Source organism: Rana temporaria, chromosome 8 (assembly GCF_905171775.1).
Source record: "Rana temporaria chromosome 8, aRanTem1.1, whole genome shotgun sequence".
Lineage (NCBI taxonomy): Eukaryota > Metazoa > Chordata > Amphibia > Anura > Ranidae > Rana > Rana temporaria.
The window spans coordinates 45,171,254-45,198,487 of NC_053496.1; the positions used below are offsets into that span (position 1 = coordinate 45,171,254).

A 27,234-nucleotide genomic window follows, 5' to 3' on the forward strand; every position below is an offset into this window, starting at 1 on the left:
CTTACGGATGACCAAGTAGGGAGCCTTGCAAGACAAGGCCGCCAGATCAGACAGACACACGTCTGATCGAGGTAATAGTTACCAGAAATAAAATCACTGTTTGTGACAATAAACAAAAAAACCTCCCGAATGTCCTCAAAGGGAGCATCCCGAAGCACCGAAAGGACTAAATCCAAGTCCCATGGGGGGTAATGGAGGGCGCACCGGAGGGGCCACCTGCCAGACCCCCTGACCCAACGTACGCACCCAGGAGTGCGATGCCAAGGGTCGCTGCAAGTAAAAACAGCCAGAGCAGAAATCCGGCTCCTAACCATACTTATGGCGAGAGCCTGAACCACTCCCTGCTGCAAAGACAGCAGAACCCTGTACACCACGTATGTACGAGGGTGCCATTTCATCTCCTCACACACAGAGATGTAGGCCTTCCATGCATGATGAGAAATCCTACGTGAGGTAGACTTCCGTGCACGCAGCACGGTAGAGACCACCGAGCCCAATAGGCCTCGGTCCTTCAGCCCCTGGCTCACAACAGCCACACCGCTAAAGCCGGTGGCTGTGAAAGAGGGTGGAAGATCGGACCCTGTAACAGAAGATCAACCCCAGGGGAAGACGCTAGGGGGCGTCTGCCACCAGACGCACCAGGTCCGCGTACCAGGAGCGACGTGGCCAATCTGGGGCGATCAGGATTGATAGAATCCCTACAGCTTCCACTCTGTGCAGCAGGCGAGGAAGAAGCTTCCAAGGAGGGAAGGTGTAAATCAGGCGATAGTGACCCCAAGGAGCCACCAACGCGCCTGACGCGTCCGAACCGTGGCACCTACCGATAGAGACGGGATGCTAGAAGGTCCACATCCGGAGTGCCCCACTTTTGGCACAGACCCGAAACACCTGCGGGTGGAGAGACCACTCTCCTTGGCCCAGTGTAGTGCAACTTAGGAGGTCGGCCGACAGAGCCGGAACGGACCCTTCGACCCACCGAAAGGATGTGCGCGACCCCCGTCGCTGCAACAGAACTCTGTGTGCCTCCCTGATGATCAACCTACGCCACGGCCGTGGCGATGTCGGACAGGATCCTGACCGGTCGGCCCTGTAGATCCAGGGACCACCCAGCAAGGCAAAGCTTGATTGCTCGGAGCTCCAGAACGTTGATCAGTAGGCAGGACTCCACCCGAGTCCAGTGCCCCTGGGCTGACTGGGTGCCCCAAGTGCCCCCCCCAACCGGAGAGGCTGGCATCCGTCGTGACCACTGTCCAGTGGCCTGCAGAAAACGACTTCCCGGCCCGAAGCACCCAGAACCTTCCTGCAGAATCGCAGAGATGACCGCTACTGGGTCGGCAACTGCTGCACAGCAGATAGCAGAGTCTGAAGTTTTTCCGTTAGGAGAAAAACACTCCCGCCCCGGCGGAATCCAGGACTAGTCCCAGGTATTCCAGTCCCTGAGACGGAATCAACCCTGATTTCAGGACAATCCAGAAACCAGCCGAAATCTTGGAGAGCCTGACACGTGATAGACACGGCTCCACCAATTCAGAGCTCGAAGAAGCTCGTAGGAGAATGTCGTCCAGACATCCCATGATAACAAACCCCCGCTGTCATTGCCGGGCCAGTATCGGGACGAGCACTGTGGCGAAAACCCGCCGAATAGGAAGGACACCAATTGAAAATGGTCCCCCCCCCGACCGCAAAGCACAGAATCTCTGGGACTTTGAGGATATGGGAACATGCAGGTACACGTTCACGACATCCAAGGATGCCAGAAAAATCCCCTGATGGAGTGCCGCTATTACCAAGCGAATCGACACCACCTGAAAGTTTGCAGCATGACGAAACAAACAAGGGACTTGAGGCCCAGGATTGACCGGGCCCCATCCTCCGTGGGGACACAAACAGAATGGAGTAAAACCCCTGAGACCGTTCCAACGAGGGAACTGGCACAATCACCCCCCTGACCAGAAGATCCTGGACAGCCCCTGACAGAGCCAACCGGCGAACCGGAGGAGGTCAGAGGCCGGAGGGAAAAAACCTGTTTGGCAGACAAGAGAGAAACTCTATCTTGTACCCCAAGGAAACCACTTCGCAACCCCAACGGTCGGAGAGGAGAGACCTCCACCGAGCCACGAATGTGCGAAGCCAGTCTCCCACCCGAGACACGGGCGGGAGCAGACCTTCAGGCGGAAGCAGGTATGTCCGCAGACTTGTTAGGCATGCGGTATCAGGTGCGCTGCTGCCCCGCGGCGGGGGTTTAAGCACCTTGTAGACCTACCCCCACCGCACAGGGCGGGCAAAAAAACGCTCGGAGGTAGTCAAGGAGGGTCCTTGCACATGGCGAGGTCCCTAGCCCTTCCCAGACTGTGGGAACAGCATGCGCTTACCACTCGTGGCATCCTCAATGATGCCATTCAGGGAAGTCCCAAAAGGACCGTTCAACCCTTAAAGGCCATCACCAAGGCCTCCTTAGAGGACTAGTCCGCAGACCAGCTCTTCAGCCACACAAGGCGGCGCAGAACCACTGCATAGACGGAAGCCCCGGATCGTATCCATGGCCGCCTCGCAGAGAAATTTCTGACCCTGAACCAATTGTTCAGCCAGGTCCCTAGAGGACTCGGAAGTGTCCCCTTCTTCCAGCTCCTGCAGCAGGAGCTTCGCCCTTTCAGTCGGGGCCTGTGCCACCAGGACCCCGGCCAGAGCCGGCCTAACAAACCGAACCCACCACTGCGAAAAGGGAGCGGGCCACGGCCTCCACTCTCCTATCAGCGGGATCCTGAAATGCAGGAGCCCCTTCCACAGGCAACGTGGTGGCCCTGCTCAGTCTGGACACAGGGGGGTCCACTGGCGGAGGAGAGACCTACTTTTTTTAAAAAGTCCCCCTCAAGGGGGTAACGGGTTGCAAAGTTTTTTGACAAACTTTTTGCGGTGCATCCCATTCCTCATCTAACATATTGTCCAAATAAGGAACACAAGGAAACACTTTAGCCGAGCGTGGCGGTCTGCGGAACCCAAAAGGTACTGACACGGCTGGTGTCTCCGCCACATCCTCAATTTTTAGAGTCTCACGCACCGCACAAGAGCTCCAACAAATTCCTTGCCAGCAACTGACTCTGCAGCAGAGTCATCCTCACTATCCATGTGGGTTAAGCCTGCAGCCTCTGACATAACTGAACCAGAAAACAGCAATTCTGCATCAGAGACATCCCCAGAAGCAGGCTCAGGGAGGGGGCGCTTTTTACCCCCCATCCGGACACTAGCTGCTTCAAACCTGGCAAGAAACCCAGGAAAGCCAACATAACAGATGTGGCAGGGGAAGGGGCATTAAGGGTTAACTCAGGCGTTGCTGGATAGGGAGACCTGGCTCAGGTTCCATAGTGTCAGCGCCGTGTCATCTACCCTGCAAAGCAGGACAAAAACCCCCACTTGTCACCTCCTTGCTGCTATTGCAGAGTATGGGGGCCTGTGGTACTCACCACCCCACCCAGCTGCAGAGAAAGCTGAATACCTGAGGTGTGCTCTGATGTGCTGGCTGTGCTGTGTCAGTCACCTCAGGGAAGAATCACAGCGTTTCACAGCACTAAAACTGTCACAAGAGACCAGAGGCTGTGCTGTGTCTGTCACCTCAGGGAAGAATCACAGCGTTTCACAGCACTAAAACTGTCACAAGAGACCAGAGGCTGTGCTGCTTCGCCCTTTCCGTCAGGGTCTGTGCCACCAGGGCCCCGGCCAGAGCCGGCCTCACCGCCGAACCCACCACCGTTAATAGGGAGCGGGCCACAGCCTCCACTCTCCTATCAGCAGGGTCCTTGAATGCAGGAGCCCCTTCCACAGGCAACGTGGTGGCCTTGCTCAGTCTAGACACGGGAGGGTCCACTGACGGAGGAGAGACCCACTTTTTCAAGAAGTTCTCCTCAAGGGGGTAACGGGTTGCAAAGTTTTTTGGAAAAGTAAAAACTTTTTGCGGTGTATCCCATTCCTTGTACAACATATTGAAGGCTGCTAGAGCAGGGTGGGGTTATGCCTGGGGGAGCCACGCCCCCTGGGAGAAGCGGCATGAAGGAAAGGTTTTAACACCTTAAGTGCTTTAAAATTCTGCCTAAATCTCCTGGTAGGAAGAAGCATAACCCCTGGAAGGAAGCGGATATAACCCTAAGGTCAAAGGCTGCTGTGTCCGTCCATGAACGGAAGAGAAAAAGAAAAAGAAGGAAAGACCAAACTTTATAGAATCCCGACCACGACACCATCTGCCTGGAGTTTGCATGTTCTCCCTGTGCCTGCGTGGGTTACCTCTGGGCACTCCGGTTTCCCCCCACTCTCTAAAGACATGCTGTTAGGTTATTTGGATCCTGTCTAAAATTGGCCCTAGTATATGAATGTGTGTTAGAGACCTTAGGTTGTAAGCTCCTTAAGGGCAGGGACAGATGTGAATGTACAATGTATATGTAAAAGCGCTGCCTAAATTGACGGCGCTATTTGAGTACCTAAAATAAATAAATATATTTATTTTAGATAAATAAACATGTGTCACATCTGTTGTGGGATTAGTGTAGTGAAAGCCATTTCTGCAAGGATGCATCTAAATCAATTCATCAGAAGATGAGAGGGGATAAAAGCTTTTGATTTGATTGACCCTGATGTGGGGGGCAGAGTTACAGCCCCCAAAACACAATCAATTTGCAAACAATCCATCATTGGAATTCATTTGTATTTGGACTTGATTTCATTTTAAGATCACTTGTGTCTGTCACAACCCAAGGTGATTGCGGAGACCCTTCAGCTAAATGGTTGGTAAACTGGATCTGTTCAGCATTCGTGATAAACTTAGCCTGTGTAGCGGTAAGCAAGAGAGCTGCAATAGCCAAGGCAAGAGGGAACCAGGGAGTGAATTAGTAGCTCGGTGGTGTCATTGGCTAAGAAGGCCTTTTATTATACTCTGAATAGTCTCTGCCAGAATCCCCAGCGCTGTACCCGTCAACCTGAGATGTCTGGCTGTTCCTGCCCTACTTTCTGTGTTTCAGCTGCTACATTATCCATAGAATAACAATAATAAAAAAATCCAGTAAGGATAATGAGAACCATTTATAATGGGTACAGCAGGTATTTAGAACTTGGAACTCGTAGACTCTGTGAGAGATAGAAGAGGCTGTCAGATCATGGTGTAGCTCACTAGAGTCTATGAAAAACTCATATCAGCAATGGGTGGATTGACCCTTAAAGCCCTGTACACACGATCGGACCTTTGTCTGACCAAATTCACATTCCATCGGAGGAAAAGAGAACATGTATGTAAACTCCGATGGAATTCATCAGAATTTCCGATGGGGCATACACGCGGTCGGAATTTCCGATGGAAAAAGTCTGTCTGACTTTTTCCATCGGAAATTCCGATCGTGTGTACAGGGCTTAACAGAAACCAATGATATTTAAAACAGCATAATAGACTATAGACTATACCAGCCTTTCTCAAACTTTTCAACACAGAGGAACCCTTAATACAACCAGAAGGTCTCAGCGAACCCCTGACTATAACTACAACACTTGATACATTAGTGTGATGGTCAGTAGCTTCCTTACACTTGCGGTCATTGGAAAGAATTGTCCCCTTACAGAAAGCTAAAAACATCAATGGTGTGATTGGGAACTTATCTGAGAGGCAGAAATTGCTCATTGCCCAAGGAACCCCAGCAACCTCTGGAGGAACCCTAGTTGAGAACCCCTGGACTATACTGTGCAGATAAAAAGGTATATCTACTGCTCATAGCCATTAAGGGGGGTAAAGCAATATATTTTCAGGGATTTCATATATAAAAGTGATAGTAAAGGTTCAGTTTTTTTGTTTTAAAAAAAAAAAATCATGTCATACTTACCTCCACTGTGCAGTTCGTTTTGCACAGAGTAGCCCCAAACGTCCTCTTCTGGGTACCCACGGCAGCTCTCTCCTGAGGGTGTTACCTTGCGGGTGCGCACCCGTGTGATACAGTCGACGGCCATAGCCGCCGAGTGTATGACTCGGCCCCGCACCCCAGCGCGGCACATCATTGGATTCGATTGACAGCAGCGGGAGCTAATGGCTGCGCTGCTATCAATTTAACCAATGAAGAGCCGACAAGCCATTTGAAAAGCGACACAGGATCGTGCCCACTAAAGTTCGGGGCTCAGGTAAGTAAAACGGGGGTTCGGGGGGCCGGAGTGTGCAAGGTGTTTTTTCACCTTAATGCATAGGATGAGAGGGAGGAGATGATGGACAGCCGCACTCCAATAAAGTGTAAAAAATGGTGCCTTTTATTCCAGTAAAACGAAAACTACAACAGCAAAAAAAACTGCAAACAGTGGGGTAACAGGGCTGACGCGTTTCACATCGATGACCGATGCTTACTCATAGCTCATAGGATGCATTAAGGTGAAAAATTACAAACCTTTACAACCCCTTTAAGCTCACAGACTTGGTGCAGAAAGTGTCTAAATGATCAATCACAACCAATGCCCACTAAAAAGATTGGAACAGCTCCATTGTGGAGGCGTATGTATATGTCAGCCCCACTATCCTACCATCACTCTATACCCTGCTCTATCCATTAGACCCTATTATCCTCTTTTTCCAATCCATCCCATATTATCTGGTGTTGACCAATCTCCCTCCATTTTGCACTTCTCATGTCTTTGATTATTATGGGTCTTATGGTGAAACTCTACAATCTCTTTCTTTGTGCCTTATTCTACATCCTTATGCTTCCACAGCCCTCAGGATTGGATAACACTGGCTATGGTTTGGTTCATACCTGAGCTTCAATTAGATTTTTGCTGTACAGATTGCGGTCTGATCTCACAGCTTCATACAAGTTCTGCTGTTGCTTCAACTTAGTATCTGCCTCTGCCATCTTCTTCTTATAGTCAAAGATTTGCATCTCCCGAACCTTAATATCCTCCATGTGCTGGAGAACCTGTGAGGAGAGAGGAAGACAATAGGATAGGTTAATGAAAAAAACGATGTTTTACAGGCACACTGTTACGTGGTAAAATAGATAGACCATGGTCAGGATTAAAAATGTCTATAAAAAAAAAAAAAAAAACAGAAACACTGGTTGATCCATAGGAAAACAAATAACCCGTATAAGGTGAGGTCTAAGTTGCTTTAACACTTTTCTACTGCCATATGTTCATAAATGGTGGAGTAATGGACAGTTATTACAAATTAAAGTGGTTGTAAAGGCTAAAGGTTTTTAAACGTTAGCGGTAAAGCGCAGATAGTTTTAGCAGTGCTTTTCGGCTGCTAGCTAACCCTCGCTAGTGGCAGAGGAAAGGGTTAAAAGCGCCCAAAAAGCATTGCCACTGAAGCCATTTGCAGGCACTTCGGCACCGCTGCACACCGATTTCAATGGCAGGGGCAGTTTAGGAGCGGTGTATACACTGCTCTCGCACCGCCCCAAAGATGCTGCTTGCAGGACTTTTTCCCCTGTCCTGCAAGCGCACCGCCTTAGTGTGAAAGTGTGGTCTTTCACACTGGGGAGGCATGAGAGGCGCTTTTCAGGCGCTATTTTTAGCGCTAAAACACCTGAAAAGCACCCCAGTGTGCAAGGGGTCTAAAGGATAAGTTCACCATTGGGAACATGTTACACGTTCCTGCTGTTTTTAGGGTGGAACATGGAACATGTTCCCAGAGCTGCAGCCGCCCTGTGGCAGCAGTACGGGGAGCAGTTCCCTGTATTAGCTGTATTTTTTTTAAATTAGCATGCGGGCGAGTCATTGACTCACACACCTCTGAATGAACTACAAGCCCTGAAATCCATTGCAGTTCTCAATGAAATACCACGGTGCTGTGGAGCGCTGTGGTAGTTCATTGATTCCTCCTGTCAGATTGTATCTGCATGCCCGTATGGGATGTACGGTAAGGTGACCAGACATCCCTGGTTTCCGGGGGCAGTCCCCGGATTGAGGACCAGGTCTGTCCCCGGTTTTGTCCTTGGATTGGATTTGAACAGAGGCAATTTCAAAGACAGTCAGTGCAGAATTAATAAAATAAAATCTGAATTACACTCCCCCGCTCCTACTAGCTTAGGGAGGTCTATTTTTTCCATTATCTGTGCTCCTTTCTGATGATCATGTGCTCGTCGAAGCGGAGGGATTTTTTCTTCAGTTTCGGGGGCATGCCCATTTACATGTTTTTCTGCCTTGGCTCGAGTCCCGGCCAGCCGCCTGCCTGCTTATCTCTTTGCCTTCCCTGGCAGAGTGATCTTCCTCCGCTCCCCACCCAGTAGTAGCCAGGGCCGGAGAGTGAGACTTGACAGGCTGTGAGGCGGGCGGCAGTGGCGAAGGGCAAAGAGTCGCTGATTGCTGCCATTACTAGTAAAAAATTAAAAATATATGTCCGCGGATTTGATTAAAAAAAATCTGGTCACTTAATGTACGGGCACACAGATACACTGACAGATCTGAAGAAGACCTGCATAGCTGATCGCTGGTGCAATGCGTTACAGGCTCCATTAAAAAAATGTTACCTGCAAAAAAATGTGCATTTATTGTTTTTTTCTAAAAGGTGAACCTACCCTTTAAGTTCAGCACTTAAAAATGTATGGTTCTATATGAAATGGCCATAGAAGACAGGAATTGGCCTCGAGTCTGTCTTGGATCTAAGGGAAGTCAAGGACTCACCTTCTGTGTCAGCTCGCTGGCCTCATTGATGTAGCGGTCCCTCTCCTTCTCCAGCTGGTAGATAATCTTCCTCTGTTTCTGGGCCTCTTCTTTATAATTATTGATTTCTTCCTCCAGATTATTTTTTGACTGCTCATGGAGTTTCACCAAGTTGAGCTGCTTCTGGGTGGCACCGGCCGCTTTCAGAAGGTTCTACATACGAGAAATGAATGATCAGTATTCGGCATTTTAACAGAGATTTAGAAAACGGTCACATTTGGACAGTTTACCATTTTTTACCTTTTGTAGATGGAAATCCCAAAAGAAAAGTTATTTCTATTCTTATCAAAAAATGCATGGATAAACCCTGTTCTGCTATGTGCAGAGGAGGAACAGTAAAGACCACTCATGACAGTTAGATACACTCCAGCCAAAATGAAAAGGTAGAGAGACGGTCACTTTGCCCATTCAGGGTCTGTAAAGCCCAGTGACACTCACCATTCCAGTGCTTTGCTACAACCAGTGCAAAATGACAGATTAAGTATGGGGGAGCACGGGAACCTCCTTACCATGATGCGGTGGCTAATTGCCAGGCCAGAACACTGTCACATGACAGAGGGGGGTGACTTTATTACCCAGTGTAAGCTCTAAGACCATTTGCAATGACAGCAGAGGAAGAGGTGGTGGGTGTAAGTGGATTGAAGGTATAAAGAATCCTAAACAAAGAGTCTGTTTAAACTTTTGGATGTGATTAGCCTACCTATTCAAGGCTTCCATTTTTCTCCAGGCATGGATAAAATGTATCGGTCTACCCTACTCCAACTACTTAAGCGGTTGTATAGTCCCATACAAAAAAAAAAAATTGTCACCTGTAAGGCAAAATGCATAATGAGCTAGTATGCACCGCATACCTGGAATTCTTCTTTAAATCAGGTGAGCTAAAAGGGTTCCCAGATCATCAGATTATGAACTAAAGCGGTTGTATAGTCTTTTTTGTAACTTTTACCTACAGGTAAGCCTATAATAAGGCTTACCTGTAAAACCTAAAATATCTCCTAAACCTTTACGGTGACTGCAGTGGTGCATGCACACAGGGGATTCTCAGCTGAAGGCCCGGCAGACGCCAGACCTTGCCGGAAAGAAGTCTATCGCGCACATGCGCGTGAGTGACGACATCGTGGCTCCAGCCTCTCACAGCACTGGAGCCGCGATACCCGAAAGCGTCGTCACTCCCTCGCATGTGCGCGGGAGACTTCTTTCCGGCAAGGTCTGGCGTCTGCTGGGCCTTCAGCCGAGAATCCCCTGTGAGCATGCGCCGCTGCAGGCACTGTAAAGGTTTAGGAGATATTTTTTTTACTTACAGGTAAGCCTTATTATACTGTAGGTTTACCTGTAGGTAAAAGTTACAAAAAAAGACTATACAATCGCTTTAGTTCACCTGATTTAAAGAAGAATTCCAGGTATGGATATGGTATGGTCCACCTTGAACCTAATAACCATGCATATAACATACCAGGCCCTTACTTGCTGAAGCTCCCATGGTGGCCACCTCTTCTGCCTTCTCCTTGGCCCATCCCTGGAATCACCATATTTACAATGTATATAGCCTACCTACTCAAGGCTTCAGTTTTCCTCCAGGCATATATAAAAGGTATCAATCTACCCTACTCCCTTTAGTTCATAATCTGATGATCAGGGACCCTTTTTGCTCACATGATTTAAAGAAGAATTCCAGGTATGAATATGGTATGGTCCAGCTCAGGCCAATGTAACCATACCTATAGCATACCAGGCCCCCACTTTCTGAAGCTCCCATGGTGGCCACCTCTTCTGCTTACTCGTTGGCCCATTGCTGGGATCACCATACATACAAAGTATATAGTCTACCTATTTAAAGCTTCATCCCTTATTTTAGTTTATAATTTGATGATCTTGGAACCCTTTTTGCTCACCTGATTTAAAGAAGAATTCCAGGTATGGAATTAGTATGGTCAAAGTATGGTCCAGCTTGGACCAATGAAACCATGCATTAAGCATACGTGGCCCCCACTTGCTGAAGCTCCAACGGTGGCCACCTCTTCTGCCTACTCCTTGGTCCATCCTTGGGATCACGCACAATGTATACAGCCTACCTCCTTAAAGCTTCAGCTTTCCTCCAGGCATATAAAAAATGTTTTAATATACCGTACTCCCTTTAGTTGATAATCTGATGATCTGGGACTGGTTTTTCTTACCTGATTTAAAGAAGAATTTAAGATATGGACATGGTATGGTTCAAGTATGGTCCATCTTGGACCAATGTAACCATATACAGTATATAGCATACGTGGCCCTCCACTTGCTGAATCTCCCACAATGGCTGCCTCTTCTGCCTTCTTCTCGGTCGATCCTTGGGATTACCATATGTACAATGTATATAGCCTAACTACTCAAAGCTTCAATTTTCCTGCAGGCATAGATAAAATGTATCAATCTACCCTACTCCCTTTAGTTGATTATCGGATGATCTGGGACCCTGTTTGCTCACCCGATTTAAAGAAGAATTCCACGGTGGCCACCTCTTCTGTCCACTCCTTGGCCCGGTCACCATACATGCAATGGGGTTGATTTACTAAAACTGGAGAGTGCAAGATCTGGTGCAGCTTTGCTTAAAAACCAATCAGCTTCCAGGTTTTATTGTCAAAGTGTAAAGTGTTACTTAACCCACAACAGTAAAATCAGTCTGTATATGCAGAAAAGCATGCTCGTTATACTCACTGTGGAACCTAAGGGGTTAATCCTTTGCATTGTGTATAAAGACTGTTTGATCTGGTCTCTCTGATCCACCTCTACTTCCACTGTCTCCAAAAAATAACCTGATATTTACAGAGCCAGGGGACGGGCTGCACGTGCTCAGTTTGGTGTGTATTGCTAGTGAGTTTTTTTTTTCTTGAGAGAGTGCATGTGATCAGCACAGGGCCAATCAGCACTGTCCATACATGTCCAGACAGGATCAAGGGAAAATAAAAACTCCACCTACAAGCTTTCCTAGGAACTGATAAAAGTCACAGGACTGCTATATACTGCTGATGAGAAAAGGTATTTATCAGTTTATATTTACCAAAATAATTGCATTTCCATGTTCTGTGTACTGTGGATGACCAGATATAGTGAATGCCGGGTCCTGAGTTTAGTAACACTTTAATTGAACAATTTGAAGTTAGAAGCTGATTGGCTACCATGTACAGCTGCAACAGATTTTGCACACTCCAGGTTTAGTAAAAAAAAAAAAAACAATGTTTTTGCGCAGATTTTTTTTTTCCTACAGTAATAATTGTTCCAGACTCTGCCTGCAGCAATTCTAAAAACAATTGAGACTGACAGAAACGAAATATAATGACAGAATAACCATCATTCTAAACATTGGTGTTTCCATGGTTACCAGTTGCTCACCTTGTTTAGCATGTCCCTTTCTCTCACCAGATCGTCTACTGCCTTCTTATCGAGTTCAGTTTGTTTTTTTGCAGACTCCAGCTCTGAAGAAAGACATATTATACAGCCAAGTAAGAAGGGAGAACGGACTGCACAAGTTTAAAATTCATTGTCAACCCTCGCACTCCCTCCGTCCATAAATCCACACCAATGACAAGATCTGCGGCATCTCATAAGCCTCCTGCACATGGGTGCGTCGGAGGGCACAACGTAAAATCTGGGCGCATTTCCCGCCTTGGGTCCAGAAGCATACGACTGCATGCATATACGCATTTGCACAAATACTGGGGTATACCCGTGTACCGTCATCGATTTCTACAGTGGTTCCAGGGTGGAAAAATGCACCCATATTTAACATTGTATGGCCCATGACACCAATGTGCATGAGGTCATAATGTTACTTATCAATAGAAGGTTAAAGTAGTTGTAAACCTCAGACATGAAATATGAACAAAGCATATCCCTCTATTGTGTGTACTTCTCTCAGTCCACAGCACTAAGTGTAATATCTGTCTGCTGCCTCGTTCCTCCGCTATGAGCATGAGTCACTCCTGACAAGTTTTCCTGACACCAAGAGAAAAAAGGTGACAGGGGATGGAGCATCAGCACACAGCCTGCAATTGACAGCCTCAGCTCTGTTCCTGTGTGCTGTGTGAAGGGGGGTGTGTCCCTTCCCTCCAATCAGCTCTCAGAGCTCTCCTCACTGAGCTCCGCAGAGTGTAAATTCAGCTCCTCATCCCCTTTTTTCTGAAAGCTCAGACACACTTTATAAAAATTCTGCCTTAGGGTGTGAGGGCCAAGAATCCCATTGGTAGTGGAATCTTCTCTAAGCATTCTGGGCCATATTCTTAAAGAATTTACGCCGGCGTATCAGCAGATACGCCGACGTAAGTCCGATTCTAAGGCCGTCCTATGTTTAAGTGTATTCTCAAACTGAGATACACTTAAACATGCCTAAGATATGACGGCCTGCGCCGTTGTATCTTAGGCTGCAATATCTAAGCTGACCGCTAGGTGGCGTTTCCTTTGCGGTCAGCGTAGAATATGCAAATGACTAGTCACGCCGATTCTCTAACGTACGCTTGCCCGTCGTAGTGATTTTACGTTGTTTCTGTAAGCGATACACGGCGTAAGGATAAAGATGCCCCCTAGGTGGCGTACTCAATGTTAAGAATGGCCGTCGTTCCCGCGTCGAAATTTGAAAATTTAACGTCGTTTGCGTAAGTCGTCCGTGAATGGCGATGGACGCCATTTACGTTACCGTCAAAACAAATGACGTCCGTGAGACGTCATTTAGCGCAATGCACGTCGGGTAATTTACCCGACGGAGCATGCGCATTACGATCGGCGCGGGAGCGCGCCTAATTTAAATGATCCACGCCCCCTACCAGGATCATTTGAATTAGGAGTGCTTGCGCGTGTGGACTTTACGCTACGCCGCCGCAAGTTTACAGGTAAGTGGTTTGGGAATCAGGCACTTGCCAGTTAAACTTGCGGCGGAGTAACGTAAAGGACATACGTTACGCCGCCGGAGATATCTAAGAATATGGCCCTCCGTTTGTAAGCCATCAATCTTTCATAAGGACACTTGGAAGAATTCAATAAAGAATTTATAACTTGTTTCTGGGTAGTAAGGTCCATTTAAAATGGCCTGCTCCTTATTCGGGAAAGTCTTGCTATAGTTTCATTACTAGTTTGCACACGTGCGACAGATCCAGGTCCTTTTTATCTCCACCACTATGGCTGTGACGATTCACAAAGAATTACCACTAGTTTGAAAACGGACTGTAATTAAAGGGGTTGTTTATCCTCACGGTTTTATCACCTTAAAGCATTCTATGCATTAAGGTGAAAAACCTTTTGTGCTGCAGCTCCCCCCAGACCCACTTCCCCCCTTTTTCTTACCTGAACCTGATCTTTCCAGCAACGGGGATGAGCAAAGCAGCTCCAGCCGCTGTCTCGGGTCCTGGTTGGATAGATTGACAGCAGCTCAGCCATTGGCTCCTGCTGCTGCCAATCAAATCCAGTGACACGGGAGCTGTGGGCGGGGCTGAGTCCTGCTGTCTGTCTGAATCTGCAGCAGCAGGCCTTGGGAGCGCACCTGCACAAGTGCCCCCATGGAATGCAGCTCTCCATGGGGGCACTCGAGAAGAGGAGGAGCCAGGAGCGCCGCTGGGGGGGGGGGCAGAAAAGGAGGACCGGGGCCACTCTGTGCAAAACCCTTACAAAGAGGAAGAAAGTATAACATGTTTTTTTTGTTTGTTTTTTTAATGAAGCTTTACAATCACTTTAAAGTGATACCAAAGGCTGCTAAGCTGTTTTTATATAATAAAAAAAAAAAAAAAACGAAGAGGAGGTATAACTTACCTGCCATGTTCAATGATATTGAACAGAAAGGTCACTTACCTCCTCTTCTGGCAGTCCCTCCCTTGCGCTGTCCATTCCTTCCTCCTATGGGTGCCTCCTTAGAAAGCCAGGTGCTACAGAGGCACCCATGCACATGCTCCCGAGGCAGGCTGTGTGCATCCATACACACACACAGAGTCGGTAAGCCACGCCCCCACTACCGCTTCACAGGAATTTGACTGAGAACAGCAGGAGCCTATAGCTCCCCCTGCCCCCAGAGTCTCCTGTGAAAGCAGGAAGTGAGTGAAGAAGTGCCGCAGCTAAGACAGCACTGACAGGTAAGTGTTAAGGGATGGAGTGGAAGCAACGCTGTATCCTGGCCAACAAAACCCAGGGCGGCACTTTGCAGGGGGGGGGGGGCAGCACGGAAAGAGTTCCCGCCGGCTTGCGCTACACTATTAGTGTAGCACCAGTCTTATCGGGCAGACTAGGCTGAGAGGCAAATTAGTCTAGCCATAAAGCGGCCGCACTGCTTCCTGTATGTGGGCGGCCGGCATTCGGCGACCTCTTATGCCGCGTACACACGATCAGTCCATCCGATGAAAATGGACCGTTGTCATTGGTTAACCGATGAAGCTGACTGATGGTCAGTCGTGCCTACACACCATCGGTTAAAAAAACGTTTGTGTCAGAACGCGGTGACGTAAAACATAACGACGTGCTGAAAAAAAACGAAGTTCAATGCTTCCAAGCATGCGTCGACTTGATTCTGAGCATGTGATGGTCTAACCGATGGTCGTGCGTACTAACGATCGGTTTTGACCTATCGGTTAGGAATCCATCGGTTAAATTTAAAGCTCTCCATAAATTTATAAGAAATTTGTGCTTAAAGTAGAACTATAGGCAACGCTTTTTTTTTCATTTTGGATAGCGTAAGGGAGGGTTATAGCCCCTGTCAGTTTATTTTTTACCATCCCTTTACCATTGCAGAAATTTCCCTTCACTTCCTGCCCCATAGCCAAACGGGAAGTGAAGGGAAATCTATGCAAATTAGGGGAATCCATTGCCCCTCCCCCCCTCCCAGAACTAGTGTCCCCACTTGAAAATTTCAGAGCGGGTCTTAAAGGGGTTGTAAAGGTTTGTCTTTTATTTTCTAAATTGGTTCCTTTGCCTTTTCCTTCCATTTCCCTTCTAAAAAATGTTTTTTTTTGTTTGAATTTCTCACTTCCTGTTTCTCTTCAGTAAGCTTGCCCCCATCATCCGAGCGGTGGAAAGTCATTTAGAACAGCTTACTGAACACCTTACTGTGGAGGAACAGGAAGTGAGAAACTCAGACAAAGAAAAAAAACATTTAGAAGGGAAATGTAAGGAAAAGGTAAGTGAACCAACAATGCACTAGCTTAAAGGAACCTATTTAGAAAATAAAAAACGAACCTTTACAACCTCTTTAAACAAAAAGGGGTGTGGCCTTGATGGAAAGGGGTGGGTCATATTTAAATTAGGGGGTGCACGAGCTTAGTCAGGCCTAGGGCAGGACAAAACCTTAATACAGTACTGGGTGAAAGTAGAACAAGTAGTGGGGCATTTGTTACCTTACTGCAGAGAATGCATTAGGCTTAAAAAAAAGTTTCATTTTAGAACCACTTTAAGACCAACTTTGAGTTGGCATACAGTGAACACAGTGCTCAGAGTGGAGTGTGTAAGTGTAGGAAGGGGTCAAGCAGGACAATTTTTAATCTTTATGCTGCCATCATTGGTAACTATATAGGACGGCATATTATTTTTACTTATTTTAAACTTTTCTTTTTACATTTCTTCAGTTACTTCCTGGTTTTCGGCCTAGGCCAAAATGATGTAGCAGTCTTCACTGGCATGTTTTTTATTTCATTTGGAGGAGGCAGGGCATTCTCAGCTAAGCACACCCTCCTGCATGCATGCCTGAGCTAAGGGTAGATGGATTTCAGGAAGTAAATGCTACATGAATCACTTGCCCTTACTCAAGATGGCCGCAGCTAGAAATGCTAGAAGGGTGTTTTTTCAGGGCCTTTTCAACCAAATAAAGCATGGTGGCATGGATGGATAGGCGAGTTTGCTTTGGATATTAAAATATTAAAAATAAATTAAAATAACATTTTCAGTTTGTGTTGCTAAGATACAGCTACATTCCAATTTAAGGGATCGAACAAAGTCCTGTATACTACTAAAAACATGGGGCCAGATCCACGAAGCGCGGCGCTTCTCTCCGTCCGGCGTAGTGTATCTCAGATACACTACGTCGCCGTAACTTATTTTTTTTTTGTATCCTCAAAGATTTCCCGCCGTAAGTTACAGCGGCGTAGTGTAACTTAGGCGGCGTAAGGGCGCGCAATTCCAATGTATGTGATGGGGGCGTGTTTTATGTTAATACGTCGTGACCCGACGTAAATGATGTTTTTTTGGAACGGCGCATATGCCGTCCGTGGGGGTATCCCAGTGCGCATGCTCGAAATTAAACCGGAACAAGCCAATGCTTACGACGGTGACGTCATTCTACGCAAAGCCCTATTCGCGAAAAGACTTACGCAAACAAGGTAACATTTTCAAAATTTGACGCGGGAACGACGGCCATACTTAACATAGGATATGCCTCATATAGCAGGGGTAACTATACGCCGGAAAAAACCGAACGCAAACGACGTAAAAAAATTCGCCGGCCGGACGTACATTCGTGGATCGTTGTATCTAGCTAATTTGTATACTCGACGGAAACGCCACCTAGCGGCCAGCGTAAATATGCACCTACGATCCGACGGCGTACTAAGACATACGCCTGTTGGATCGAGCCCAGATTCCGTCGTATCTTGTTTTGTGGATACAAAACAGAGATACGACATGGGAACTTTGAAATTACGCGGCGTATCCATAGATACACCAGCGTAATTCGCCTGAGGATCTGGCCCCAGATGGTGATCTTAAAGGGGTTGTAAAGGAATTATTTTTTTTCATAATAAGCATCCTTTACCTGCAGACATTCCTCTTTTCACTTCCTCATTGTTTGTTTTTGCTCAGAAGTTGCTCTATTTCTTCTCTGTTCTGTTCACTTCCAGCTTGTCTGATTTTACTGACCACCGTGAAGGGAGGCTTTACTGCGGTGGTCAGTGACGTGCTCACCCCCTCCTGGGAACTACATCTGTGTGGCAGGACGCTCTCTACGTGTTAGAGGTGTGAATTACTGGGCGTGCCGCAATTCATGCTGGGAAATGTAGTTCTTACATGAACGAGCGCCGCAAACCAGGAAGTGAATGAGAGAACAGAAACTAGAATGCCGGAGGTGATATAGATGAAGGAATTTAATAGGTATTTACTCGTTTTTTAACAGAATCATTACACTATTCTGTCTGTCTACCTTGCAGACAATGGCCCAGATTCAAAGAGATTTGCGCATTTGTTACGGAGGCGCAGGGCAGCGTTTTTGCCATGCGCCCCCGCAAATTATCTGTGCTGCGCGCGATTCACGGAGCAGTAGCTCCGTAAATTGCGTGTGCGCTCTTTAAAATTGCCCTGCGTAAGGGCGCCCAATGTAAATGATCCCGTAGGGGGCGGGAATCATTTAAAATAGGCGCGCTCCCGCGCCGAGCGTAAATCGCATGCTCCGTCGGGAAACTTTCCCGACGTGCACTGCAGCAAATGACGTCGCAAGGACGTCATTTACTTTCAAGTGAACGTGAATGGCGTCCAGCACCATTCACGAATCACTTACGCAAACGACGTAGATTTCAAATATCGCAACGCGGGAACGACGGGTATCCTTTAGCATTGGCTGCCCCTACTATTAGAAGGGGCAGCCTTACGCTAAACACGCCGTACGGAAACAACGTAACTTGCGTACGCAGGGCTCGCGCAACATTGTGAATCGGTGTTAGTATGCAATTTGCATACTATACACTGAGCACAATGGGAGCGCCCCCTAGCGGTCATCGCAAGAATGCAGCCTAAAATATGCGTGGCATAAGAGCCTTATGCCACGCAGATTTTAGGCTGCAGTCGGCGTTACGATGTTCCTGAATCAGGAGCATTCGTAACGCCGGAGCAAGTCAGCAATTGCGCTGCGTAACTATGGTTACGCAGGCGCAATTGCTCTCTGAATCCGGGCCATTAATTTTAGGCAAAAACATTTTTTCCTTTACAAGAAATTTTAACAAAGAAAAAGCCTTGGAAGTGTCCTGCATGCATCTGACACAACCAGCTACATAATATTACCGACTACTTGTCCAGATCAATCAGGCAGAATATAAGAATGGAATACGGGAACTATACCTCTCTCAAGTCCAGTAATTTGATTTTTCAGGGTCTCCCTCTGTTGCTCCACCTCGATCTTCTGCTCTTCCATTTGTCTGTACTTCCTTTGCATGGACTCTCTGGCTCGGGAAAGTTTGGAGATCTCTTGCCTCATCTGGCTGACTTCATCTTCTCTAGACTGATCAACAAGATCATGATGAGTTATCAGCAGAGTTCATACATTTTAAAACCCACCAACATGATGGTGAACACAGCTGCTCCAACCAGACACCTTCCAAGGTCCCAGAGCTGCCAGTAAATAATCCAGAAACTGCCTATGGGGGTCAGCAGGTTCTCCTGCAAGCTACTAATTGTTACCTAGGCTTGATATTCTCAACTCTGCCCACTCAGACTGTCCGATCGGGTCTGCCTCTCAGTTTTTCAGGCGGACCTGATTGAACCCTGCATTGTCCTCTATGGAGTGGCGGATGTCAGCGGGCACAAGTCTGCTAATACCCGCCACCATCAGATCCGATCTGCCCCGCAAAAATAGACTGATGATGTTCCCATCTCTGTCCAGCGGATCGTTTCCATCGCCATAGAGGAGAGTGGGACTGTGTCTGTGTCAGCTCTGCATTACGGAGTGGACACGGACCTGTCATTTGCCTGCTCAGCGGGGATCAGCAGAGAGATTCCCCACTGAGCAAGTGGATTCAGCATAGCGGAGGTGCTCGTGTGTGGCTCATTTACACTTACTTATACAATATAGCACCTACCGCTTCAACATGCTTTTTTGATGCTTCAGTGATGCTTTGGTGATGCTTTTTTTGAAGCTTTAATGAAGCTTGGCAAATGCCCTGTATGTGTTGATTTTCTATTTGTTTTAAAGGGGCCCAGTAGAACTTCAGCTCAATAGTACCCCCACTCAGCAGATCCTCAGCTCATTAGTACCCTCATTCAGCAGATCCCTGCTCAGTAGTACTCCCAGCTCTGCTGATCCCCTGCTCAGTAGTACTCCCAGCTCTGCTGATCCCCTGCTCAGTAGTACTCCCAGGTCTGCAGATCCCCTGCTCAGTAGTACTCCCAGGTCTGCAGATCCCCTGCTCAGTAGTACTCCCAGCTCTGCTGATCTCCTGCTCAGTAGTACTCCCAGCTCTGCTGATGCCCTGCTCAGTAGTACTCCCAGCTCTGCTGATGCCCTGCTCAGTAGTACTCCCAGCTCTGCTGATGCCCTGCTCAGTAGTACTCCCAGCTCTGCTGATCCCCTGCTCAGTAGTACTCCCAGCTCTGCTGATCCCCTGCTCAGTAGTACTCTCAGCTCTGCTGATCCCCTGCTCAGTAGTACTCTCAGCTCTGCTGATGCCCTGCTCAGTAGTACTCCCAGCTCTGCTGATCCCCTGCTCAGTAGTACTCCCAGCTCTGCTGATCCCCTGCTCAGTAGTACTCTCAGCTCTGCTGATCCCCTGCTCAGTAGTACTCTCAGCTCTGCTGATGCCCTGCTCAGTAGTACTCCCAGCTCTGCTGATCCCCTGCTCAGTAGTACTCCCAGCTCTGCTGATCCCCTGCTCAGTAGTACTCCCAGCTCTGCTGATCCCCTGCTCAGTAGTACTCTCAGCTCTGCTGATGCCCTGCTCAGTAGTACTCCCAGCTCTGCTGATCCCCTGCTCAGTAGTACTCCCAGCTCTGCTGATCCCCTGCTCAGTGGTAGGATACAACTCTACTGATCCTCCTCTCTCTCACACTGCACACTACGTGTCAGACTGCTCATGGGATGCGCAATTTTAAAGCATGAAATATTTGGAATCTATTTATTCAGCGTGACATTTTACCATTGGGTTTAGTATTGTGTTTTTTTGCATTAAAATTGAAAAGGGTGTATATTTTCCCCAAAAAATAGTTTTAAAAAACGCTGCGCAAATACCGTGTGACATGAAATTGCAAAATCGCCAATTTACTGGGGCCTCTGCTTTAAAAAAATAAATAAAAATGATATAGCTATATATATATATATATATATATATATATATATATATATATATATATATATATATATATATATATATATATATATATATATATATATATATATAATGTTTGGGGGTTCTAATGAATTTTCCAAAAAAGTAAAAAAATGTAAACAAAAAGTGCCAGAAATTGATCAGAATTGCTCTGATCAATCCCAGTAGAAGACAGCAGCTTTCAAATCCGCAAACCCCTGCACTGACTCTAGATGTGTTTTTTATTGTATACTTGCAATGCAATCTATGCATTAATGTGAAAAAACATCTGATGATGTCGGCCCCTTCCCCCCCCCACCCCCTGATTGGCTAGAGTGGATGGATTGAGAGCAGCGCCGAGGGACCCCAGAAGACCAGGATCGGGGCCACTCTGTGGAAAACGAACTGCACAGTGGAGGCAAGTATAACATGTTTGTTATTTTAAAGAAATGTTTTTTTCCTTTAGTGACACTTTAAGCCAAGATTACACTTGGGTAGCCTCTGAAAAGCGATCCACAGTGAATTGTATTTCAGAGAACAGTTGAACTGCTAAGCATACAGAAACTCATGAGGATATTGGTGACATTTTTACCTTTAATTCTAGTTGCTTCTGCTGGTTCTCCTGGGTCAGCTGCTCATTGGTGATGCCATGCTGCTCGTTGTCCTGTTGGAGTTTGGTGGTTCTGATCTGGAATTGCTCCAGCTCTTTGGTGACTCTCTCGTTCAGGATCTGGGGAAGGCAATCATAAAAAAGTAAGTGGATGTTTTTCCTTTTCCTCCACTGTACACTGATAAAGGTTTCACTTTTTTACTAAAGACTTGACAGCTCTATTTTTCAGGCTAAAAGCCTCACCCTTTAGCAGTCACAGCTTGAGTAGAAAAGCCTATCCCAAACTTCTGCAGAGAAGGACTGCTACAATCTGTGTACAAACAGTGGTCTCTCTGCAGAGGTCCGTGAGTCAGAGCTAAAGCCTCCAATCAGCAGTGAGCATGAGCTTTGCTGACTGCAGAACTCTGACTCAGCAGGGAGCAGGTCAGACCTCTGCATAGGGACCACTGTTTCTACACACAGAACAAAGGTCCTTCTCTGCAGGAATCTGGCATGGGACTGACCTTACTACTCCAGATTGCTGCAGAGAAGGACCACTGCAGCCTCTGTGGAAGCAGTGGTCCCTGTGCAAAGGTCTGACATGCCCACTGTGAGTCAGAGGTCAGAGTTGGAGCCTCCAATTAGCAGCCAGTATGAGTAAAGCTGATTGCAGAGCTCTGATTTTGACTTAGCAGGGGTGTGCTAGACTGCCTCTGCAGAGAGACTGCTGCTTCCACACACACCATGCAGGGATCCTTCTCTGAAGATGGCTGGCAGGGGACAGGCTTTTCTACTCAAGCTGTGGCTGCTTTCTTAAAGCGGAGGTTCACCCATAGCCAACACCTTTTCCCCTTAGCTTCATGCTCGTTTTGTCTAGGGGAATCGGCAATTTGTTATAAAATATGATCCGTACTTACCCGTTTTCGAGATGCATCTTCTCCTCCGCTTCCGGGTATGGGTCTTCGGGAGCGGGCGTTCCTTCTTGATTGACAGTCTTCCGAGAGGCTTCCGACGGTCGCATCTATCGCGTCACGATTTTCCGAAAGAAGCCGAACGTCGGTGCGCAGGCGCAGTATAGAGCCGCACCGACTGTCAATCAAGAAGGAACGCCCGCTCCCGAAGACCCATACCCGGAAGCGACGGAGAAGATGCATCTCGAAAACGGGTAAGTACGGATCATATTTTAAAACAACTAGCCGATTCCCCTAGACAAAACGAGCAGGAAGCTAAGGGGAAAATAGAAAAAAAAAAAGAATTGGTTGAACTCCCGCTTTAAGAAAACAAACTGCAAGGTAACTGCAGGGTGTAACTTTGCACACCTTTTGTTCTGATGCCCCTGGAATGTATTTGGCTGATTTTTTTTATGCGTATAGATAAATGTGGCCTCATAGATGTGGGTCTTTATCTGTGGGGCCACATATATGCGCCGCTGTGTTTGTGCATTAGCACATAAATAAAGCTGCCAGTACTAACAATTCGGGAACCAGGAGGCCCAGTTCCCGATCATAGACTTGCTTTGCAGATCCTGACTTGTAACACTGCTCATTTAGAACAATTTATACATAAGTATTCCAGGGAGATACACATCTTGTGCCTACCTTTTTCCTTACCATCTAGGCAAAACACTAGATCCTATTCGGTAACCTTTTGTTTTATTCTTTTCAGATATGCAATGCGTTTTCTCCTGATGAGTGGCACCTGGCCACGAAACGTGTCGAGCCTATTCAATGTCATCATGTTCCCAACACATAGCTTGACCTCAACGGTGATTCATCTGTATCTTACAACCCAATTTTATTTCATTACCAAAACAAGCATTTGGCTTTTTTATACCAGCTACTTTCATGGCACACCATGCGATTTCATACATATATGAATTCTTCTTTTTTGTATGTCATCGTTTTGTATATAGATTCAAATACTCATGTTCAAACATGTATGACATGTTATAAGATATGCATTGTTTTTATGCCAATTAACCCCTTGCAACCAGCCGCCGTTAATATACAGTGGCAGGTCGGCACGATCCCGTGAGCCGTCGTAGCTGTATGTCGGCTCCTTTAAGCCGGATAGCAGGCGCGCACGTGCCACCAGAGGCTGCACTGTGGGGGTGCCGATGCTCGTGGTCGGTGGTCGCGCTGACCGCCGGCCACAAGCAATCATGGGCATGAGAGGCAGAACAGGGACGTGTGTGTGCAAACACACACATCCCAGTTCTGTGAGGAGAGGAGAGAGAGATCGTGAGTTCCTACTAGCTGGGAACCACAATTTGTCATCTCCTATAGTCAGTCCCCTCCTCCCACAATTAGAACACACAATAACCACGTGACGACCAGCGCACGACGATATACGTCGGCACAATGGCACGGCTGGGCAAATGGGCACACAGGTTTGTCCCCTTTAAATAGCGGCATTGTGGGCGTGCCCGCCGCGAGCTCCGTGCCGGCGGGACCCGCGGACTCGATGACAACGGGTGTCCTGCGATATCGCACAACGATATACGTCGGCACAATGGCACGGCTGGGCAAATGAGCATACAGGTTTGTCCCCTTTAAATAGCGGCATTTTAGGCGTGCGCGTGCCCGCCGCAAGCTCCGTGCCGGCGGGACCCGCGGACTCGATGACAACGGGTGTCCCGCGATCGGCTGTTCTGCATTTCCCTGTCATCGGGAGCAGTGATCTCTGTCGTGTCACTTGTAGCCCATCCCCTCCACAGTTAGAATCACTCCCTAAGACAGACTTAACCCCTTCATCTCCCCCTAGTGTTTTACTCCTTCCTTGTCAGTGTCATTTACACAGTAATCAATGCATTTTTATAGTACTGATCGCTGTATAAATGACAATGGTCCCAAAATAGCGTCAAAAGTGTCCGATGTGTCCGCCATAATGTCACAGTCACGAAATAAATCGCAGATCGCCGCCATTACTACTAAAAAAATGCCATAAATCTATCCCCTATTTTGTAGACGATATAACTTTTGCGCAAACCAATCAATCAACGCTTATTGCAATTTTTTTTACCAAAAATATGTAGAAGAATACATATCGGCCTAAACTGAGGAAAAAAAATATGTTTTTTTATATATATATTTTTTGGGGGATATTTATTATAGCAAAAAAGTTAAAAATATGAATTTTTTTCAAAATGTTCGCTTTTTTTGTTTATAGCGCAAAAAAATTAAACGGCAGAGATGATTAAATACCACCAAAATAAAGCTCTATTTTTGGGAAAAAAAGGACGTCAATTTTGTTTGGGTGCAACGTCGCACGACCGCGCAATTGTCGCAGTGCCAAATCGCAAAAAGTGCTCTGGTGAGGAAGGGGGTAAATTCTTCCCGGGGCTGAAGTGGCTAGGGAACACAGTTAACCCCTTGATCGCCCCCTAGTGACAGCCAGTCCCTGCCAGTGACATTTACACAGTAATCAGTGCATTTTTATAGCACTGATCGCTGTAAAAATGCCAGCGGTCCCAAAAAAGTGTCAAAAGTGTCCGATCTGTCCGCCATAATGTCATAGTCATGATAAAAAATAAAATAAAAATAAAAAAATCGCAAATCAATGCCAATACTAGTAAAAAACATAATAATAAAAATGTCATAAATCTATTCCCTATTTTGTAGACGCAATAACTTTTGCGCAAACCAAACAATATACGCTTATTGCAATTTTTATTACCAAAAATATGTATTAGAATACATATCGGCTTAAAATAGTGGTTTTTTTTTAAATTTAGATTTTTTTTGTTTAAATCGCAAAAAATAAAAAAACGCAGAGGTGATCAAATACCACCAAAAAAAAAACCTCTATTTGTGGGAAAAAAGTGTGTGCGGCGGATCATGTATATATACGTGATCCTGCTCTTCTGGGTATGGTGCACACATGCGCGCAGCTGGCGGCTTGCTCCCACTGTGATCACACACAGCGGGAGCCCAGTGCCGGGTACCACGGACTCAATGTCCGCCGGCACCCGCCGAATGTAAACAATGTATGTAAACAAGGAAGATCGCCGTTCTGTCAGTAGGAAAGGCAGCCTGTGCTCCTGCAAAGCAGCATTATTAATCTATGCCTTCCCCTAGTAAAAGCACCTCCTACACTACAAAAAATGAGAACTTGCTTTAAAATTTAACAGATGGACTGGTAACCGATAGGTCAAAACCGATCGTTAGTATGCAAAAGCATTGGTTAAAAACCTGCGCATGCTCAGAATCAAGTCGACGCATACTTGGAAGCATTGAACTTAGTTTTTTTTCAGCACGTCGTTGTGTTTTACGTCACCGCGTTCTGACATAATTGGTTATTTAACCTATGGTGTGTAGGCACATCAGATCATCAGTCAGCTTCATCGGTTAACCGATGACAACCCGCTAAAAATCGTTGAGGGCTCCTGTTACTAGTAAAAAAAATAAAAAAAATTCCATAAAAATATCCCATAGTTTGTAGACGCTATAATGCTAATAATGTCATTGGTCCCCAAAAAGTGTCAGTTAGTGTCCAAATTGCCTGCCACAGTAATCACAGTGCTACTATAATCCGCTGATCACCGCCATCACTAGTAAATAAAGAAATACAAATATCCCATAGTTATTAGACGTTATAACTTTTGCGCAAACCAATCAATATACGCTTATTGGGATTTATTTTATTTTTTTACCAAAAGTATGTAGTAGAATACATATTGGACTAAAATGATAAAGAAATACGTTTTTTTTTTTTTTTTTTACTGGATGTGTTTTATAGCAAAAAGTAAAAAAAATATATATATATATATATATATATATATATATATATATATATATATTTTTTCAAAATTGTTGGTTTATAGTTTAAAAAAATACAAAACCTAGGAGGTGATCAAATATGACCAAAAGAAAGCTCTATGTGTGGGAAAAAACGAAAGATGTACATTTTATTTGGGTACAGCGTTGCACGGCCGTGCAATTGTCAGCTATAGTAAGGCAGTGCCATTTCGCAAAAAATGGCCTAGTCATGAAGGGGGGGAAATCTCTCAGAGGTCAAGTGGTTAATTTAGTATCAGTATCATTTACAGTCAGTGGGCCAGATCCACGAAGCGTTTACGCTGGCGTATCTATTGATACGCCGCAAAACTTCTAGTTTGCTCCGGCGTATCTTTGTTTTGTATCCACAAAACAAGATACGCCTGAAGCTGGGCTAGATCCGACTGGCGTACGTCTTAGTACGCCGTCGGATCTAAGGTGCATATTTACGCTGGCCGCTAGGTGGCGTTTCCGTCGATTTCCACGTCGAGTATGCAAATTAGCTAGATACGGCGATCCACAAATGTACGTCCGGCCGGCGCATTTTTTTACGTTGTTTCCATAAGGCTTTTTTCGGCGTATAGTTACCCCTGCTATATGAGGTGTATCCTATGTTAAGTATGGACGTCGTTCCCGAATTTTGAAAATGTTACGTCGTTTGCGTAAGTCGTTCGCGAATAGGGCTTTGCGTAGAATGACGTACACAACGTAAGCATTGGCTTGTTGCGGGTTAATTTCGAGCATGCGCACTGGGATACCCCCACGGACGGCGCATGCGCCGTTCAGAAAAAACATCATTTACGTTGGGTCAAGACGTATTACCATAAAACATGCCCCCATCTCATCCATTTGAATTGCGCGCCCTTACGCCGACACAGTTACACTACGGCACCGTAACTTACGGCGCAAATTCTTTGAGAATACGGGAAATACGCTGTAAGTTACATCGGCGTAGTGTATCTGAGATACACTACGCCGGCCGTAAAGAAGCGCCGCGCTTCGTGGATCTGGCCCAGTGTATTTAAGTAGGATAAAAAAGCAAAATGTGCACTATTGTTTTCAGGCTTTACTACAGGTACAAGCAACAAATAATATACACGTATAATATACACAGATACAGTCATGGCCGAAATTGTTGGCACCCCAGACATTTTTCCAGAAGATGAAACTGCAGATGGGCACT

The 27,234-nt window shown here is 46.4% G+C and overlaps 1 protein-coding gene across 1 annotated transcript in view; it reads right to left on the bottom strand.

Annotated features, from left to right (window-relative positions):
* Positions 1–27,234, bottom strand: part of CFAP58 (cilia and flagella associated protein 58) — a 115,768-nt gene that overhangs the window by 47,877 nt on the left and 40,657 nt on the right. The window contains exons 6-10 of the mRNA XM_040361658.1: positions 21,280–21,417; positions 18,730–18,889; positions 12,049–12,131; positions 8,638–8,829; positions 6,768–6,929 (exon numbers count right to left, since the gene is read on the bottom strand). Coding sequence (XP_040217592.1) covers positions 6,768–6,929; positions 8,638–8,829; positions 12,049–12,131; positions 18,730–18,889; positions 21,280–21,417 — 735 coding nt within the window. The remainder of the gene's footprint in view (positions 1–6,767; positions 6,930–8,637; positions 8,830–12,048; positions 12,132–18,729; positions 18,890–21,279; positions 21,418–27,234) is intronic.